Source organism: Thalassophryne amazonica, chromosome 7 (assembly GCF_902500255.1).
Source record: "Thalassophryne amazonica chromosome 7, fThaAma1.1, whole genome shotgun sequence".
Lineage (NCBI taxonomy): Eukaryota > Metazoa > Chordata > Actinopteri > Batrachoidiformes > Batrachoididae > Thalassophryne > Thalassophryne amazonica.
In genome coordinates, this window is record NC_047109.1 from 83,532,225 (window position 1) to 83,551,372 (window position 19,148).

Here is a 19,148-nt window from a genome sequence, read left to right on the forward strand (position 1 = left end):
GAGGAGCAGAATACAAGATTTATCTTCATTGTGTTCCTTTTTGTCCATGAAAAATGCTTATGTAAGTAGGCAATGAACCAGTGAATGAAATTACATGACAGAATAAATAAATAATTGAAGATGTCACCGTTCAAAGCGTGGCCTCTGTGATCCATCACACGCTGACGGATCAGCTCAGTACCGTACGTAAAAAATACATCACATCCAGATGGATGACAAATCTGTTTCCAAGATTTTCACTCCACAAGCATTTTAGTCTGGAGGATCGGATGTGGTTTGGCTCAGAAGTGAAGATGGGATCACATGAGCTCACCATGTGTTCGAACTCATCATATTAAATTATTATTATTATTTCCTTTGGTTTCCTCTGTGCAGCTCCAGATTTAGGCGATAAGCTGTAAAATAATTGTACACCACCAAAGACTTGAAAGACTTCGTGGTGGTCGTCTCCAAGATTTAATTTCTCTGAATATTGCTTTCGATCGTCAGGATCAACGGTTGACAAGTAGTCTGAAGTCATCTTCCCATGCGTTTTTTCACCGCACCTGCTTGGAGTCTAGAGTTTTCTGCCTACCACTCTGTGCGCATGTGCGGGAAAGTTGGATGTAAACAAAAACAGCGTTCTCTCGTATGAGATTAAAAATAATTTTGTATGTTCTTTCCTCTCTCAGAAGCAGGATGAAGGTGTGGTTCTGTTGGACCTGGTGTGTGACCACTTGGGCCTGCAAGAGAGGCAGTTCTTCAGTCTGCAGATCAGAGAATCCAGCACGGCCATCACTTCCATCACAGCCAACACACATTCTCCTGTGAGCTGACTGTTCATCTGCTGCACATTTGGGCTCACGTTTTAATCTGCTGCACTCACTGATTGCTGTTTAGATGCAGTAACCACAGGGTATACTCACATGAATTCTTTTATTGCTTTCACTTTTTTTGTTGTGCTTAATTACTTTTTTCTCCTTCTTGTGTTAGAGATGGCTGGAGCCAAAGAAACCCTTGAAGAAGCAAATTAAAGGTGTATGACTCGTGGCTTTAAAGAATTCAGTCTTTATTGAGTAAAAGTTTTGTACTTTTTTAGTTTTGCATTTTTATTTATTATTTGTGGCTGTCTACCTTAATGTGAACATGTAATCATGGATGTCCTGTGTGTTTACGCTCTTTAAAAAGCTGACCTCTCTCTGCAGGTCTTGTATCGCCCTTCTACCTGAACTTCAGAGTACGTTTCTTCATCTCTGATCCCAACTCTTTGCAACACAAGCAGACGAGGTGAGTCCATGTGCTTTCCTGTCCTTTGTGTTTTTGTACGACTGTTAAGCAAAAATGATTCGTATCTTGATTCACCAGCAGCAAAACACTCAAATTATCATGTCATTTTGTTAAAGAATAATGTTAAAATCTGACTAGTTACAACATAATTTGCACCTTTTGTTGTTTTTTATCATTATGTTTTCAGTATGTTTATATTTTGGGTTGCTAAAAGACAGAACAAGTAATTTCAATATGCTAACCTGTTCTTTAAGAAAATGAAACACGTTTTTTTTTCTCCACAATTTTTTTAACAATTTATTTAGCCAGTACATACAATGTGTGGCTACGATTTGTATTTAAACATTGAACATATGTGGTGTTTTTACAGTTTTTGAATGATCACCATCATCAGCAGCAACAACACACCTTATTTGTTGTTTTGGTTTTAGATTTGAAAATGAGTTTTGTAACTATTTAATAAAAAGCTTCCTGAAGTTTAGTCAAGGCAACTGGACTTCTTGTTTAGCTGGGAAACATTTTACCACTCATCCAAGAGGCTTCAGAGCCACTGATGAAGGTGTTGTGGGCGAATCGAACACTGTATTTTATCAAAAGACTACAACAAATATTGGGAACATACTTTTTTTATTTATCTGATATATATTTTAATTTGACTTTTTAAAAATTTCTTGTTAATATTTTGATAAGAAGCTCTTTTTGGAGGTTCCTGGGATGTGGACAGTACGTGGGTTGCATGTTGAAGTTCCTTTTCTCTCGTCTCTGCAGGCACCTTACTTCCTCCAAATCAGGAGTGACATTAGAGAAGGAAGGTTAGAGCTCAAACACACATAGTGTTTCAACATATAAACAGAAACAAACACACCATAAAGCTTTTGGTGTGTGTGTGTGTGTGTGTGACCCTGCTTGCAGGTTGCAGTGTCCGATGAGTGCAGCTGTGGTGCTGGCCTCTTACGCTGTGCAGTGTAAGTCTGCTCTTCTTCTCTTTCTAGAGGAGCAGGATGATTAATGACCTCATTTCAACTGTGTATTATTTCTGCTGAAATGCTCTCGATGACAACAGCTCTCTTACCTTCAATGTCAGTGGGTCTGGATGGTGTGTATGTGTGGCTCCTCAGTGTCTCTTTTCGCCCACTGTAGCAGAGTTTGGGGATCACTGCGCATCTCAGCTTCCCGGTTACTTGTCGAAGTGCCACTTCATCCCTGAGCAGGATGAAGATTTTCTGTCCAAAGTGGAGGATCTGCATCCACACCACAAGTAATGCAGACACACTTTTCAGTATGACTGCTATTAAAAGAAAAATTGAAATAAATAAATAATTCTTTTGCTGTTGTTGTTGACTGTGTGCGTGCGTGTGTGTGTGTGCATGTGCATATATGTACCAAGGGGACTGAAGCAGAGTGAGGCAGAACTGTGTTTTCTTAACACAGCACGCACGTTGGAGTTGTACGGAGTGGAGTTACACGCTGCCATGGTAGTATGTCTAAGAACACCATAGGATTGTTGACCTCATATTGCTGAGATGTTCAGACAGTAGACAATAAAATGTTTGTGTGTCTGGGGTTCTTGGTACCATTATAGAGTAATGTGCAATAGTCTTAGCACCGTACTGTTTCTGTATGAATAAATTTTTTTCTTCTTTATTTGTATGTCAAAAGACCAAATTTTGAGGCTTTGAAAAAGCATGTACCATCTAATAGAGCAAGTGAATGACTGGATGAAGGAGTCCATCCCCTCCAGATTAACATAACTCAAAACAACAAATGCTGTCACCAAATTAAAAGGACATAATATAATAACAATAACCCCCTTTGCATCTGGTGAACTTTAATGCATTACATTAATCAGAAAATAATTTTTGCTTTGTCTATGTAATAGCCTAAAGGCGTGCTTTGTACTTGCAAGATCATTAGTGCATACTGGACTGGTGATGGATTAGTTGTAGCTGTGCTTATCAGTCAGTGAGACAGACAGTTTCTACAGAAATGTGCTAAATCAGAGAAATAAACCATTATTTTCTAATTGATACATCCTGAAACTTAATACCCCTGTCACACATAGCCGGAATTATGCAGAAGAGCGTCGGACTTATGAACTGGCACGCATCCAAAAGGTGTCGGATTTCAGTTCCAAAATGTTGTGACAGCCATTTGTGGAAGTCGACACAGTTTGTCAAAATTGGCTAGCAGCCCCGAGTGTGATCACATGTTCAAAACTCTCTGGGTGGCGTCGAGATGGGACACCTATCCGACGGCGGTCCATGTGTAATCTGACGACCATCTAACTGCAATTTACATATTCTGATGGCAGCAAAACAGGTTCCGAAATGATTTGAGTGCATATGAGTGAACCTTGAGATAGATCTGGCACGGTATGCCTGCCTATATGACCTGCACATGCCACGTATAATAATGTAACGCGTCATTGCATGCGTCAGGCTCGGAGCTGGACAGACCTCATGCGGTAATAAATGTTCACCTTCTAACTCTGGAGGAGATATAACATGGAACTTGTGCCAGGCTGTTACACCATTAATAAACATGCATCTTACCTCCAACAGCAGTCCAGGGGTGTTTCACAGTGCCGACATGGACATGAAGCCAGGACAGCTGCCTGCGGTTAGAATCCTTTCACCCAAAAGAAAATAGCTTAGTGGCCCATGCAGCGTTATGCATATATATATATATATATATATATATATATATATATATATATATGAGGAAAACAGTACTCCGGTCTGCCATCCAGACATTTGGAGATCGGGCAGTCTGCATGCCTTTTATGGCCATCTGACAACAGTCTGTGTCATCTACATACGCTCTGGATGCAATCTGACAGGTGTGGATGAGGTAGTCTGCTCGCCGACACTGCAGACCACACCTCTTTTCCTCCCAACTGCATCGCATTATGGCAGTATTTACCATACATGCTATGTGTGACGGGGGCTTTAATCAGACCCCCACACAAGACAGTGGAAAATATTTTGGATTAAATTTCATCTCTGACATACAATAATAATGGAGACATTAAAACCAATGCCAACCCGGACAGTGGGAATACCACCTCAACCGGCAACTTAGTCCCGCGACTGGACAGCAACAACGTCCGAGGCCCAACGTGGTGAATTCACTGAGGCCGCGCGCTGCGTCATTAGAGCCGCGCGTCACGAGTGCCGCTTCCCCGAGGCCTCGTGCAGCCACCGCGGATCCATCAGCGCGGAAACACCGAGGCCGCGCGGCACCAGCGCACTGCAGATCCATCCCGGTGACAAACAACGCAGGCTGTTAACATCGGCGATCGACAAGCTGCTCATAAGCCGACCATGGGGCCTAAGAAGGTTCTGACAGCGGAGGAAGGTGACGATATTAAAAAATCTCTGGACTTTCTATCAGAGGAGATTTCTGTTGTGAAGCAGCAACAGAAATCAATCATGGATCTGGTGGAGGAGGTGAAGGCATTACGGCTCCAGAATGCCGAGAAAGACCGGCATCTGGTGCAGCTGGAAAATAGAGTGGCTGAATTGGAGCAGTACACCAGAATTAACGACGTCATCATCACAGGTCTTCATATCAAACCACGGTCCTACGCACGGGCGGTAACAGATGAGAGCGGAGGGGAGCCCAGTGAACAGGAGGTCAGCTCTGTGGAAAAACAGGTTGCTGATTTCCTCCTATCTAAAGGTATAGAAATGGATTTAAATAACATTGAAGCGTGCCACCCTCTGCCCCGGAGAAATGACGGTGATAAGCGAACCGTCATCATGAGATTCATCAACAGAAAACACAAAACAGCACTGTTAAAACAAGGAAGAAAACTGAAAGGGACAAACGTATTCATCAATGAACATCTCACCAAACGGAATGCCGACATCGCCAGGAAAGCACGCTTCTTGAAGAAACAGGGAAAAATCCAGCACACATGGACTTCAAACTGTAAAATATTCATCAAACTGAACGGATCACCAGAACAAGCAAAAGTCATGGCAATAAGGAACATCGAGGAGCTGGACAAATATGAACAATAGTGTTTCTTAAAGCGAGGATCTGGACAAATATGACCAATAAGGTATGAGGACACAAACACATCACAACACCATGACACAGACCAGAGGAACCTATTCATCTACTACCTATTCATCTACATCTGGAGACAAGAAGGATATAACTCAAAGGATTGCTGATCATGGAAAAGTAGAACTGAGAACATTTAAATACACAGACCACAATGTACTGGACTTGGAGCACGATATAGACCCGGACAATAATTTCTTCTCAAATATCAATGACAGTTGTTGCTATTATACAGATGAACAGTTTAATCGGATCATTAAAACGGATAACAAATTATCAATAATCCATTTCAACAGCAGAAGTCTATATGCAAACTTTAACAACATTAAAGAATATTTAAGTCAGTTTAAAAAATATTTAACATAATTGCTATATCAGAAACATGGATCAATGAAGATAAAGGAATGGATTTTGAACTGGATGGATATGAATTTAATTGTGTAAACAGAAAAAATAAGAGTGGAGGAGGAGTGGCTGTGTATGTGGATAAGAACATGGATTATAAAATAGTAGACAATATGACAACTGTGATTGATAACTTATTAGAATGTATAACTATTGAAATATGTGAAGAAAAAAGCAAAAATGTATTAGTCAGCTGTATATATAGAGCACCAGGATCTAGTATTGAAACATTCACTGACTGTATGGGAAAAATGTTCTCAAAAACTAATCAAAAAACTGTGTTCATTTGTGGTGACTTAAATATTGATCTGCTCAATCCAAATAAGTATAAAATAACAGATGAATTTATCAGTATAATGTACAGTATGAGTTTATATCCAAAAATCACCAGGCCAAGCAGAATTACATCCCATAGTGCTACCTTAATTGATAATATATTCAGCAATGATATTGAGAATAACACTGTGAGTGGATTATTAATCAATGACATTAGTGATCATCTACCAGTTTTCATCGTTTATAATAGAAACCATCGGCGGAATCAGCCAGAGGAGAAAATAAAATACAGGCGAGTGCGGACAGAGGAAAACATGAACACACTAAAGAAGGATTTACAGGAGCAAAACTGGGAAAAGGTATACAGTGAAAGTGATGTTGATAGTGCATATGAAACTTTTTACAAATATTTACATCATTATATGATAAAAATTGTCCAATTAAACAAGACTACAGAAACAAAAATCCAAGCTCGACCATGGATGACGAAAGGGTTACGAAATGCATGTAATAAGAAAAATACACTGTATAGAGAATTCATAAAACTAAAGACTAAAGAGGCAGAAAATAGATATAAGAAATACAAAAATAGATTAACTAATATTATACGGGTATGTAGGAAGGAATATTATAGTAACATATTATATAATAACAAAAACAATATTAAAGGAATATGGGATATATTAAATAGCATTATCAAAAATGGTAATAAAAAACAGAGTTACCCTCAGTATTTCATTGATAATAATGTCAAGAAGGAAAATAAGGATGAGGTAGTCAACGGTTTTAATAATTTTTTTGTAAATATTGGACCAAGCTTGGCAGAAAAAATTCCCGATTCCCAATCTGAGGATTGGGATAATAATCTTATAGAAAGAAATCCCTGTTCAATGTTCCTCACAGCAGTGGATGGAAATGAAATTATAGACATTGTGAATAATTGTAAATATAAAACATCTACCGATTTAAATGAAATTGATATGGTGGTGGTAAAACAGGTCATTGAATGGATTGTAGAACCATTAACATACATCTGTAACTTATCATTTCAAACCGGTAAATTTCCCAATCAAATGAAAATAGCTAAGGTTGTGCCGCTGTATAAGACTGGGGATAGACACCACTTCACAAATTATAGACCTGTTTCTTTGCTTCCACAATTTTCCAAATTATTAGAAAAGTTATTCAATAATAGATTAGACAAATTCATAAATAAACATAAATTACTTACTGATAGTCAATATGGATTCAGAGCACATAGTTCAACATCACTTGCATTAATAGAATCAGTTGAGGAGATTACAAACGCCATAGACCACAAATTACATTCAGTTGGAATATTTATAGACCTTAAAAGGCTTTTGATACAATTAATCATGACATATTAATCAATAAACTTGAACAGTATGGGATTAGGGGGTTGGTGTTGCACTGGGTGAGAAGCTACTTAAGTAACAGAAAACAGTTTGTGAAGTTGGGGGAATATACATCATCATGCTTGGACAATGCTTGTGGCGTCCCACAGGGGTCAGTATTGGGTCCAAAACTGTTTCTAATTTATATAAATGATATTGTCAATGTTTCCAAAATATTAAAATTAGTATTATTTGCAGATGACACAAGCATTTTTTGTTCAGGGGGGGATTTGCAGGAGTTACTGAGGAGGATCAGTATAGAAATGGGAAAATTGAAAATATGGTTTGACAGAAACAAATTATCATTAAACTTAAGTAAAACAAAATACATGTTATTTGGCTATTGTAATACAGACATACAGGTTCAGTTACAAGTCGAGGGGGTAGATATTGAAAGGGTACATGAAAATAAGTTTCTGGGGGTGATAATAGATGATAAGATAAACTGGAAGACTCATATAAAACATATACAAAGTAAACTGTCAAGAAGCATTTCAGTTCTAAACAAAGCGAAACATATTCTGGACCACAACTCACTCCGCATTCTTTACTGCTCACTGGTTTTACCATATTTACAGTACTGTGCAGAGGTATGGGGTAATACTTATAAAGGTACAACACAATCACTATCAGTAATGCAGAAAAGAGCTATAAGAATTATTCATAATACTGGCTATAGAGATCATACAAATCCACTATTTTTACAATCCAAATTCTTAAAATTCACAGACTTGGTTCATTTTCAAACAGTACAAATTGTGTATAAAGCAATAAACAATTTACTTCCAGCAAATATTAAAAATATGTTTTTTAACAGATCAGGGGATTACAGTCTGAGGGGGAAATTTAATTTAAAGCATCAGTGGGCACGAACAACATTAAAAGGTTTCTGTATTTCTGTCTGTGGGGTGAGGATGTGGAACAGATTGGGAGTGGGGCTCAAGCAATGTCCAAGCATGAACCAGTTCAAACAGCGGTACAAAAATATGGTTTTTTCTGGGTATAGGGAGGAGGAAGGGTAATGAGGGTTAGGGTGTTTTTGTTTTTTGCTTCGGCTTGTAAATATATAGTATTTTGTATGTAAGTAGGTATGTGAAGGTGTATATTTATGTTTGTGTATATATGTATATGTGTATATATGTGTATGTATATGTGTATGTATGTTGACGTGTGTATGTATATATATTTGTGTATGTGTATGTATATGTATATATATATATATATATATATATATATTGATATCGGTTTAGGTGTGTAGGAATCTATGTGTATATGTGGCAAAGGGTATTACTGGTTGTGGGGAAGAAGGGGTAGGGATAAATAAGCTGATGCTTCACCCTACCCCTTTTCGGACATGTTGGGTACACAGTAGGAACTTTTTTGTTGTTGTCTTTACTGATCTATCTTGTAATTGTTGTTGTATCAAATGTTCGAAATAAACAGTTTTCATTCATTCATTCCTTTAATTCTCTAAAGTTCGTGTATAGAATTTTTATTTCTTTCATTTATGAATGTTCTCTGTCCCATCATCTTGCTCAGGATCCTAACGATGCCCCTCTGATGGTGGGTTTGGCTTCAAGTGGTGTTGCAGTGTTTTGCAATATGATTTGTTCCAGTTTTTTCCCCTGGTGAGAGATGATTCCAAGAATTTTATAGATTGTTCCAGTGTTTTTTTTTTTGTTTGTTTTTTGTTTTTTTTAAGGCTTCAACCCTTTGATGTCTTCCCATGCAGGGGGAACATCATCAAGATTTCATTTAAGAGGAAACGCTTTCTTATTCATCTAAAACGTAAACATGTAAGTCCCTCTATATTTGTCTTTAAAGGTGTCTGTTGTTTGTCACCTACGTACTGACAACTCAGAATTGGCACTTTGGTCTTTTTTCCTGATTATTAAACGCTAAAATGTGGAGAGGATTTTTTTTCTTTTTTTTAGGGGGGAATAAAAAACAGTTTTTCCACCTAGATCCACTGTCACATGATCACAGCAGGATAACATTAATGTAAATGCATACTTGAGAGGTTTTCTAAGCTTTTGTGAGGAGTATTACCTCATTACAAATTTTAGAAGGACCTGTTTTTGTTACAAAATGTAAAAGCTGTATGATTCCATACTGACAGTGATGAGCTTTATATGACACCTAAATGAATGCTTGTCATTTAATGGTGCACTCTGTCACGTGACCTATACCATGTGTCTCATTGAGCATTTTTGTCCCATCTATTTCGTACTATTCCATGGCTCCTTCAGCTTCTCGTACAAAAGCGTCCATAATACAACAAAGAAGTTAAATCGAGCAGCCGCTGCATTTGTAGGGACCTGAAGCCCTGTCAGCTGAAGAATTCTTGTCTTGTTCTTGTCTAGATTTTTCACTGGATTTAAGAAAGCAAATGTGTGTTTTCTCACACACACACATACACGCACACACTGCGATAAGCTCCTCAGGTTCTCGCTTTGCTCAGCAGTGTCTCAGCCAAGTTTACTGCTGGCTGGAGTGCACTGCTCTAAGAAATAACACAGCTCTAATTTGAAGTAAAATAGGAATAAAATGGCGTGGAGCTGTTTAGTTGTTATATAAAACAAATAATAATACAATAGCATGCTTTTGGAGGGCAGTATGCATTTTCTGAGTCCCTCCGTTCACGGCCAGTCGTCCAAAATGACAGATATTCGCCCGAGTTAGAGGAGGGTGAATATCTGTCATTTTGGGCGACTGGCCGTGAACGGAGGGACTCAGAAAATGCATGCCGCATGACAACAGCATGTTATTTGCATTATTATCACTTTTTATTGAGTTACACAACACGTAACGCGTACATAAAAAGTTGGCTCACTTAACTTTTGTCGTGTCGGCTAGCTGGTACGCGCTGCTCTCCAATTTAGCCAGTGCGTCCTCATCAAGCTGGCTGCTTTAGCTGCTGTTCATTGTCGTACTATCCATGAGAAAATCATCCGGAATATCCATATTGGGACCAAAACACACTTCTCGCATTTTCATCTTTTCCTCTGCGGACAGTTCTTGGGCTGCGCGCGCTATGACGTCATTTGTTTATGCACAGCGGGCTGGTATAGCCAGATGCCGTCGACGTAAATCTACGATACGGGCCTAGCAACGCCCCAGTAAAGTGATGATAATGAATGTTATCCTTTCATCCAGTGGAAAGAATATTTTCATTTGTTGAAAGACACAATGTACCACTCTCAACTCTGAAGACTCTGAATTAAAAACTGTCAAAATATGTCTTACTTTGACTTCTATGCTTTAGAAAAAGATAGTAACAATGAAAATACAGTGTGAGGTTTTGTTTTTTATTATTTTAAGTGATAATCATAATGAAAACAGAATGTAACGTAAAGTCTGTGTATTGCAGGGAGAGACACAGGACTGTGTGGTGTCTCTGGATCTGCCCTGCCCCAAGACCTGTAAAAACCTGTGGAGGTCCTGTGTGGATCATCACTCCTTCTTCAGCTCCAATCGGACCAGTAGGATCCCCAAAGACAACAACAGCACCATTCAGTTTTACAGCAAGATGATAACGCAGCACCTGGGCCTGAGTAACAGCAAAACAGAGAGGTGAGCATGCACACCATGTGTCCGTCCGTTTCCTGTGGAGAGTCACGGATGCTGGAGCCATTTGTAACCTGCAGGTTACAGCCTGAGCCAGAACTGCAGCCCATCAAAGCGCAATACAGACAAACACTCACACTTACTGTCACCATCTGACCTGACACATGTGGATTAAATACTTGCACATATGTGGAAACATGCACACTCCGTACATCAGATCACATTCAAACTTGTGTCCACTTTGCTGGTAACAATGCAAAGGACTGCTGCACATTCTCAATATAAATACCAAACATTTCTTACTTTCTTCTGTTGTCCTCACTAATTGTCAGTGGTCCAGTTTGTCGGCGTGTAGTGGGCGGGATGGTGTGGAATCCGGTCCAACATAGGTCGTTGTCATCAGAGAATCTTGAGACCAAGAGTCTGCCCTCCAGATCGCCCCCAACCACACCAAACTGGTAAAACCTGCAGTGTGTTGCAGCAACTTGTTCTCTTTGACTCTTTTTGTGTTTCTTATTCAAGAAAATGTCAAACTGTACAGAGTTTAAGCAAAACTGGTGTCTTATGTTATTGGCAGGCGAAGTCCTCGAGTTCGCCATGGCATCAGTAAACCCCGCCCCTCCTCAATGGAACTGATCAGTGATCTGAAAGACATGGTGGAGGGAGAGGATGTCTTCTACACCTACAGAGCCTCTGTCAGCAGCAAGGACAGCGAAGGAGAAGCCTCAGCACCCAAGTTAGTGTCAGTCAGTTCAGTGGGCTTGATTTAGCATGATGTCAGTCGTATCGGCTGTAAGATGAAAACATTACAACATAATAATAATTTCTTTTAATTTGTTCAAGTCATCTGCAAGGCAAAAATTTGGTAAAAAAGGTAACTGATTTAATGTGTTTTAGGCTTTCTGGCACATATAACCAGGATGAGTCCTTGTCGCCAGTTGATGATATCAGCACAGGAGAGGAAGATGGTGATACTAGTTCACACTATTATGAAAAGGTCAGTTATAAACCAGGGCTTCTAACCAGAATACTTTGTTAGTTAGTTAGTTCATTGTAAGTGCAATATATATTTTAACACTTACGGTTTTGGGTTTCCCCTTAAGAATATCGTCCCAGAACTGATTGGAACCACTTTGATATACTGGCTAATAATGTTCCATGTCTATTGGCATGATTTGTTCAGAGTCTTGTATTCTAAGTAAGCATTTTCTAAAGACAGGAGTCTGTCTGCATTGAATGTGAGTGCTTGTGTTTGTGCAGGGTGCCCTTGGTGACGGTGACCTGTTGCTAATACGTATTACTCCAGATAATGACGGCAAGTTTGGCTTCAATGTTAAAGTGAGTCTTTCTTATCATTTAAAGTTTGATGTTGATGATTCACACATACTGGCCTACAAATGCATGTGTTCAGATTTTTCTACTTAGATTTCACTCACTCATTCATCTTTAATCACTTACTCCAATTAAGGGGCAAGGGGGGACTGGAGCCTATCCCAGCAGTCATAGGACAGACTGGACAGGACGCCAGTCTGTTGCAGGGCCACATATAGACAAACAAACACATTCACACCCGCATGCACACCTACTGACAATGTAAAGCTTCCAATCCACCTAACCTGCATGTGTTTGGATGTGGGAGGAAGCTGGAGCGGGAGGGAACCCACGCAGACACGGGCATGCAGAATATGCAAACGCCACACATAAAGGCCACAGGTGGGAATTGATCCCATGACCTTCTTGCTGTGAGGCAACATTGCTAACCACTAATCTACCGTACTGTCTTCCACTTAGATTTCTACATTAAAATTAAAAGATGACCAGGTGTTTATTTATAACCACATGAGACATTTATGAACGATGAGTCTTCATGAATCCACACAAATCATCCTTTACAAGAAGAAAACTGTTTTCATCTAACTGCAATCTAAACATCAGAACGCACAAGTATACCACTGCCAATATTACCAGTAACATAAATAACAGTTTGCAGCACGACAGAGAGTTGAACAACCGAGTGACCTGAAGATGACATGAGGAGTTGAAGTAAGTTGGAGGGAAATATTTATTTCTTCACTGTACTCATAACCACCAAGACCATGAAAAGATTTGGTAGCTGGTGTGGATGGATGAATAACTGAGAGAAATGTGTCTGCTGCACAGAAAACTAAATCTACAAATACTAGACAAACACGGCAGAAAAAACAAAGAGTGATGTAACATTAGAAACCAATAGGAGTCATACTTAGAAATCAGATACTTGGTTAAGACATGATTAGCAAGCAAAAACCCCAAAACCAATTAAAAAATAATAATAATGCAATAAAATGGGGAAAGGTGGCTCTACCTACACATCAGTGATTATTGGTACTATTGGAAGAAATTGATTTAAAAATAAATAAAAGTATTTCCTCCAAAAACAATAAAAATGTAAACTTTCTTTGAACGGTTTACACAGACATGCAGATATACAAATGATTTAGTCAGGTTTAATATGTCAAAGCATTAAAAAAATAATGAAAATATGCTGATATTATAATAACAAAATTAAATTAATAATTTCATTATCAGATTGCATCCTTTGAACACACAAACTGCAATTTGGAAAAAAAAAATCAGATTATATTTAACCACATTTTAATAATGTGTTTGTTTTGGTGAGCATCAGTAAGTGTCTTTATATGTGGGGAGGTAATGGTAAACAGGTTAAGACAGTGGGCTTGAGACCAGAGTATCCTGTGTTTACATCCCTGTCAGACAGGAAGACAGGGATGTGTGTGGTGCTTGGCTGATGTCTTTAATCCCCTAGTTGTGCTTTGAACATTAAAGTACAATATAAATGCAGTCAATTTACATTTTATTGTTTACTTTTTTAACTTCAAAAGGACACTTGCAACTTTAGAATTGGCTAGTTTCTTTCACGACAGAGAAAAAAAATCTAATTTGATTTTTGTTGAAAGGGAAATATTTCAAATTTGTCAAGTACTTTTTAAAAAACAAACTTTCATTCATAATCAAATGCTTTATGCTTTATTTATAAAGATAATTTTCACACTACTGTTCATTAATACTGTATTATACAAAGCTGCAGAAAAAATGGGTGTTATACAACAGTTAAAATGGGCAGCTGAATTCAGTCCGTCACAGTCCATTTGGCGCAAATTTTTTATTTATTTTACTCATGATGCTTTTCATTGTTATGTGTAGTGGTGGCTGGTGGTGATATTGAGTGAGTGGGCTAACAAATAGTGATTGTGATGATGTCACTACTTTTAGTTATTAATAAAATTCAGTTAAGTTGTGCTCATTTCAAGCAAATACAAATAAATGTCTTTACTACACAGCAAAATGTGCTGCCAAATGACACCAACAAGTGACAGTATGAATGTCTGTTCACATGTGCTGCTACCACAGATTCTTTGCCAATCTGGCAGTACACAAAGGAAAAATGGAACGTAAACAATAACAGCAATCTATGGTATAGTTGACATTGCAGAAGAAGCATCACATCTGACATACAGTATCAAGTTACAGCAACACAACCTTTTCATAGCAAGTACTCTATAACACTATAGAGAAGTACCCAAAATGATCTGATGCCAAAAATTCACTCACACATTTAACTACTTTCTGTACATATTAGCACATGGCATTTTGAACAAAAACAAAACATGCAAGAACGATAGGGTGAATGGCCAGGATGCAGCCATGTCAGAAAAAATTTTGAAGTTCTGTGGTTGCAGCTCAGGATGGAAAATAAAGTCTATTATAGCTGTAACAACTGCCAATAGATACTGCAGCTGATTTATCACAACCATTTTGCAACATATTGAGTCAAACCTCCATGTCCTGAATAAAACAGTTTGGTATCAACAGCAAAAATAATGGACATTACTGAAGGGAAACACTGATGCACAGGTAAACCCCGTAACCTGTGGGCCCCCACAGGTTGGGAGGCAGAGTTTCTTCTAAGTGATTAATAATTTACAGATATGGTACAGGCTAAGATGTGATTACTTCCAATTTCTCTTCCTCTCAGACATGCTCAGGCCAGAGGGTGTGCTCTGTGCTACTTGATATTTTCTGCATTAAGTAGTGTAACCTATAGCTACGCTCCAAATCCTTCTGGTTTGTACCAGTGTCTGTCCCTTTTACATTGTGGATTAAGTAAGAAAACTGTCATGATCCACTGTTTGTCCTCATCTTATCATTGTGTTGTCCTTGTCTTCTGTCAGTTAATTGTTGTTTTTGGGGGTTTTGTCATTATTCCTTTTTTTATGCATTAACAAGTTCTGCTTTAGTTTCTCAGTTGTACTCACTACGGGTTCTTTTGTAGTTTTTTCCCCCCTACTCTTACCTGTCTGTCAGCTTGTTTCTGTGTGTGTTTGCAGCCATTGTCTTGTTACCTGGTGTACTTTACAGCGGATATATCATTTGTGTCTATTGTGTTGTTTCACGTTCTTAGCTTGTGTTATTCATCGGCTCTCTGACACTTTGTGCTGATGGCACACCTTCTGCATTCCTTATGTTGTAGAGGGTTCTCTTTTTTCTTTTTTTAACACTAAGTAATAAACTATTTATTCCGACATTTCCCATGTGGTTGACTAATTGCATTTGGGATTTTATTTAACACCAATTACAATTAAAAATATTCTACTTAAATGGTATGGACTCCATCAAAACAGAGACCCATTAGCATCTAATGTTATCTGTTTGGGTTTGTGTCATTAATCACCACGTGTCTGTGGGTTGGGTGGTGTGGATTGCCTCTCACAACTGTTCGGGTGGGTGCTGGTGTTACAAAAACATAAAATAAAAACTCTGACCTGCACATCAGACAGGCAACAGGAAAGCTTCACACACATACACACACACACACATTAGCCTTACTTCATTTGAAGATCATATCATGAACTTTCTGGGATCCATATGGGTTAATCACCCTCCTTCATGTCAGCTGTCATTTGGTGAACAGCTGGTTATAAATTAATAATCCACCTTGTACATGCTGGCACTATCCTCACAGTCACATTTCTCTCCAACCTTTCAGAAAAATCTATGCATCCACAGTTATTCAATGAAAGGCTGTAAAAATGAATAATCAGTCTTGTCCGCCACCCACCGTTAATCACACTCTCAGAAAACTGAGAACGTTTTCTGTCATTCACTGAATTTCAGGCCTCTGGCCTGATTGAAGTTAGTACAAAAGCTCAGCAGATCAAGCAGGCCTGCCATGACACCCGTCACTCACTTCACTATGACATGAACGTAAGCTGCTAGAGTGGGGAGTGGGCTCACAAGAAATTAGCCCAAATCCTGAACAAATCAAGAAGGCGTGCCATGTCACCTGTGACTCTGGATGCTATAAAGATGAATGGACACTGTTGATTTTCACAGTTTGGGCTGACAAAAACAAACCCATTTAGCTAAAACTGTGTTTTTGATTGTGACTGTTTGATGCTGTTGCTACTCTTGATAGCACCAAATTTTAAACACTCAATTCTAAGATATGTAAGAATATATATATATATATAAATAAAATCCCTTTTTTATTGTAAAAGATGGGAAGGACTTAGCTCTGTTAGCCTGTTTTTGCTTGGTATAACCATCCTTGGTTATGTGCTTCAAAAGTACTTCAAATCTGTTGAAACGAACATTAGCACACTGATGAAAAACTACGCAACACTTTTGGTTTTGCTCCCATTTTGTATGAGATGAACTCAAAGATCTAAAACTTTTTCCACATACACAATATCACCATTTCCCTCAAATATTGTTCACAAACCAGTCTAAATCTGTGATAGTGAGCACTTCTCCTTTGCTGAGATAATCCATCCCACCTCACAGGTGTGCCATATCAAGATGCTGATTAGACACCATGATTAGTGCACAGGTGTGCCTTAGACTGCCCACAATAAAAGGCCACTCTGAAAGGTGCAGTTTTATCACACAGCACAATGCCACAGATGTCGCAAGATTTGAGGGAGCGTGCAATTGGCATGCTGACAGCAGGAATGTCAACCAGAGCTGTTGCTCGTGTATTGAATGTTCATTTCTCTACCATAAGCCGTCTCCAAAGGCGTTTCAGAGAATTTGGCAGTACATCCAACCAGCCTCACAACCGCAGACCACGTGTAACCACAGCAGCCCAGGACCTCCACATCCAGCATGTTCACCTCCAAGATCGTCTGAGACCAGCCACTCGGACAGCTGCTAGAACAATCGGTTTGCATAACCAAAGAATTTCTGCACAAACTGTCAGAAACTGTCTCAGGGAAGCTCATCTGCATGCTCGTCGTCCTCATCGGGGTCTCGACCTGACTCCAGTTCGTCGTCGCAACTTCGCACAGCCATTGAAGAGGAGTAGACCAACATTCCACAGGCCACAATTGACAACCTGATCAACTTTATGCGAAGGAGATGTTGCACTGCATGAGGCAAATGGTGGTCACACCAGATACTGACTGGTATCCCCCCCAATAAAACAAAACTGCACCTTTCAGAGTGGCCTTTTATTGTGGACAGTCTAAGGCACACCTGTGCACTAATCATGGTGTCTAATCAGCATCTTGATATGGCACACCTGTGAGGTGGGATGGATTATCTCAGCAAAGGAGAAGTGGTCACTATCACAGATTTAGACTGGTTTGTGAACAATATTTGAGGGAAATGGTGATATTGTGTATGTGGAAAAAGTTTTAGATCTTTGAGTTCATCTCATACAAAATGGGAGCAAAACCAAAAGTGTTGCATTTATATTTTTGTTGAGTATATGACACGGATGTTTGTACTGGAATGTTGCTAAACAAGCACATTTTATCTCATGTCAGTGATAAGGTGTTGTATGAAATAAATGTTGCACTGGAAAGCATGCAAAAAAAGTAATGAAAGAATTATTACAGAATAAACCAGTTTGAAACATGATGAATGTATTGCTTGTATATTTATGTGCAAAATGGCACTTGTGTCATCCAGTTTTTGAAGCCCAGAGATCACAACAAATCACAATTACCATTTCATGATTGGTCCCAAACACTGAGAAATTGCCAACACATAAAAGAGGAAACCTGAAAACACTGAATCCCATGAAAGTTCATAGTTTGACTGATTGAGTGTAGATCAAATCTGTGAGTACTAGCTTCTCACAAATGAGGCCCATTAGGTTTGTTGCGTCTCTTCATTGCTGTTACTTCATTTTGTTCTTCTCTTGTAGGGTGGCGTTGATCAGAAGATGCCTCTGGCCATATCACATGTTAAGCCTGACTCCCCAGTAAGAATGGATTCTCTTGTGCTTCTAACAGTTTGATATCTACATCTTTTGTTGAATGACCTTTTTTTTAATTGGGACTGATGATTATTTGGGTTACTTGGATGCACTGATGCATATTGAGTGAGATGACCTCGGCTTTTTATTCCAGGCAGGTCGATGTGACCCCAAACTTATGGAGGGAGACCTGGTTGTTCTCATCAACGGTCGAGACATTTCTGAACACACACATGACCAAGTTGTGATGTTTATTAGAGCCAGCAGAGAGTCGCATTCCAGAGAGCTGGCCTTGCTTATCAGACGTAAAGGTGCGCATGGCTGAAAAATAAAAGAACTAAAACGACAGTCGGACACTGACAGCCTGTGCACTGTGCGCATTATATCCTCGTCTTTCAGGTCCCGGACGGGTGGCACCCCTGCTGCAGCTTCCTCCCGCCCTCTCACTCACTAGCCAATCCCAGGGGGACAAGCCGCACTCACCTGGCCAGTCAGAGCAGGTCACAACGCTGGAGGAATCAATGCGACAGCTGGAGAGAGGAATACAGTCCGGCACGCTCTGTTTCCACTTTGAGGTATTTAAAAAATGCAGGTGGAAGCTGACAGTAAAACAAAAACACCCACACACGTGTTCAGGATTTAGTTTTTCCAGCCATAATGAATGGATAAATTGTAAGACGGTTCTTAGCTGCAATTTGCTCAACTTGGACTTGCTTCCCAACATTATGAAACAAAGTTGTTGTGTCTCACCTGTTATGTGTAACTGTTTTGTGTGTGTGTCTGTAATTATTAGAACTTATACAGGAGGAAACCCGGCATGTCACTAAGTTGTGCTCGGCTTCCTGAGAACACAGACAAGAATCGATACAGGGATGTTTTACCTTGTA

The 19,148-nt window shown here is 39.2% G+C and overlaps 1 protein-coding gene across 2 annotated transcripts in view; it reads left to right on the forward strand.

Annotated features, from left to right (window-relative positions):
* Positions 1-1,184: 1,184 nt before the first annotated feature.
* The window catches only part of ptpn3 (protein tyrosine phosphatase non-receptor type 3), a 33,763-nt gene continuing 15,799 nt past the window's right edge, over positions 1,185-19,148 (forward strand). The window contains exons 1-16 of one of the 2 annotated variants that reach the window (XM_034174853.1): positions 1,185-1,266; positions 2,035-2,078; positions 2,179-2,231; positions 2,407-2,524; positions 2,654-2,744; positions 8,973-9,061; positions 9,166-9,229; positions 10,804-11,006; positions 11,333-11,458; positions 11,578-11,736; positions 11,898-11,997; positions 12,261-12,338; positions 18,211-18,267; positions 18,416-18,572; positions 18,661-18,836; positions 19,055-19,145. In XM_034174853.1, coding sequence (XP_034030744.1) covers positions 2,192-2,231; positions 2,407-2,524; positions 2,654-2,744; positions 8,973-9,061; positions 9,166-9,229; positions 10,804-11,006; positions 11,333-11,458; positions 11,578-11,736; positions 11,898-11,997; positions 12,261-12,338; positions 18,211-18,267; positions 18,416-18,572; positions 18,661-18,836; positions 19,055-19,145 — 1,549 coding nt within the window. In that variant the 5' untranslated portion in view covers positions 1,185-1,266; positions 2,035-2,078; positions 2,179-2,191. The remainder of the gene's footprint in view (positions 1,267-2,034; positions 2,079-2,178; positions 2,232-2,406; positions 2,525-2,653; positions 2,745-8,972; positions 9,062-9,165; positions 9,230-10,803; positions 11,007-11,332; positions 11,459-11,577; positions 11,737-11,897; positions 11,998-12,260; positions 12,339-18,210; positions 18,268-18,415; positions 18,573-18,660; positions 18,837-19,054; positions 19,146-19,148) is intronic. The other variant, XM_034174854.1, reaches the window with a different exon arrangement.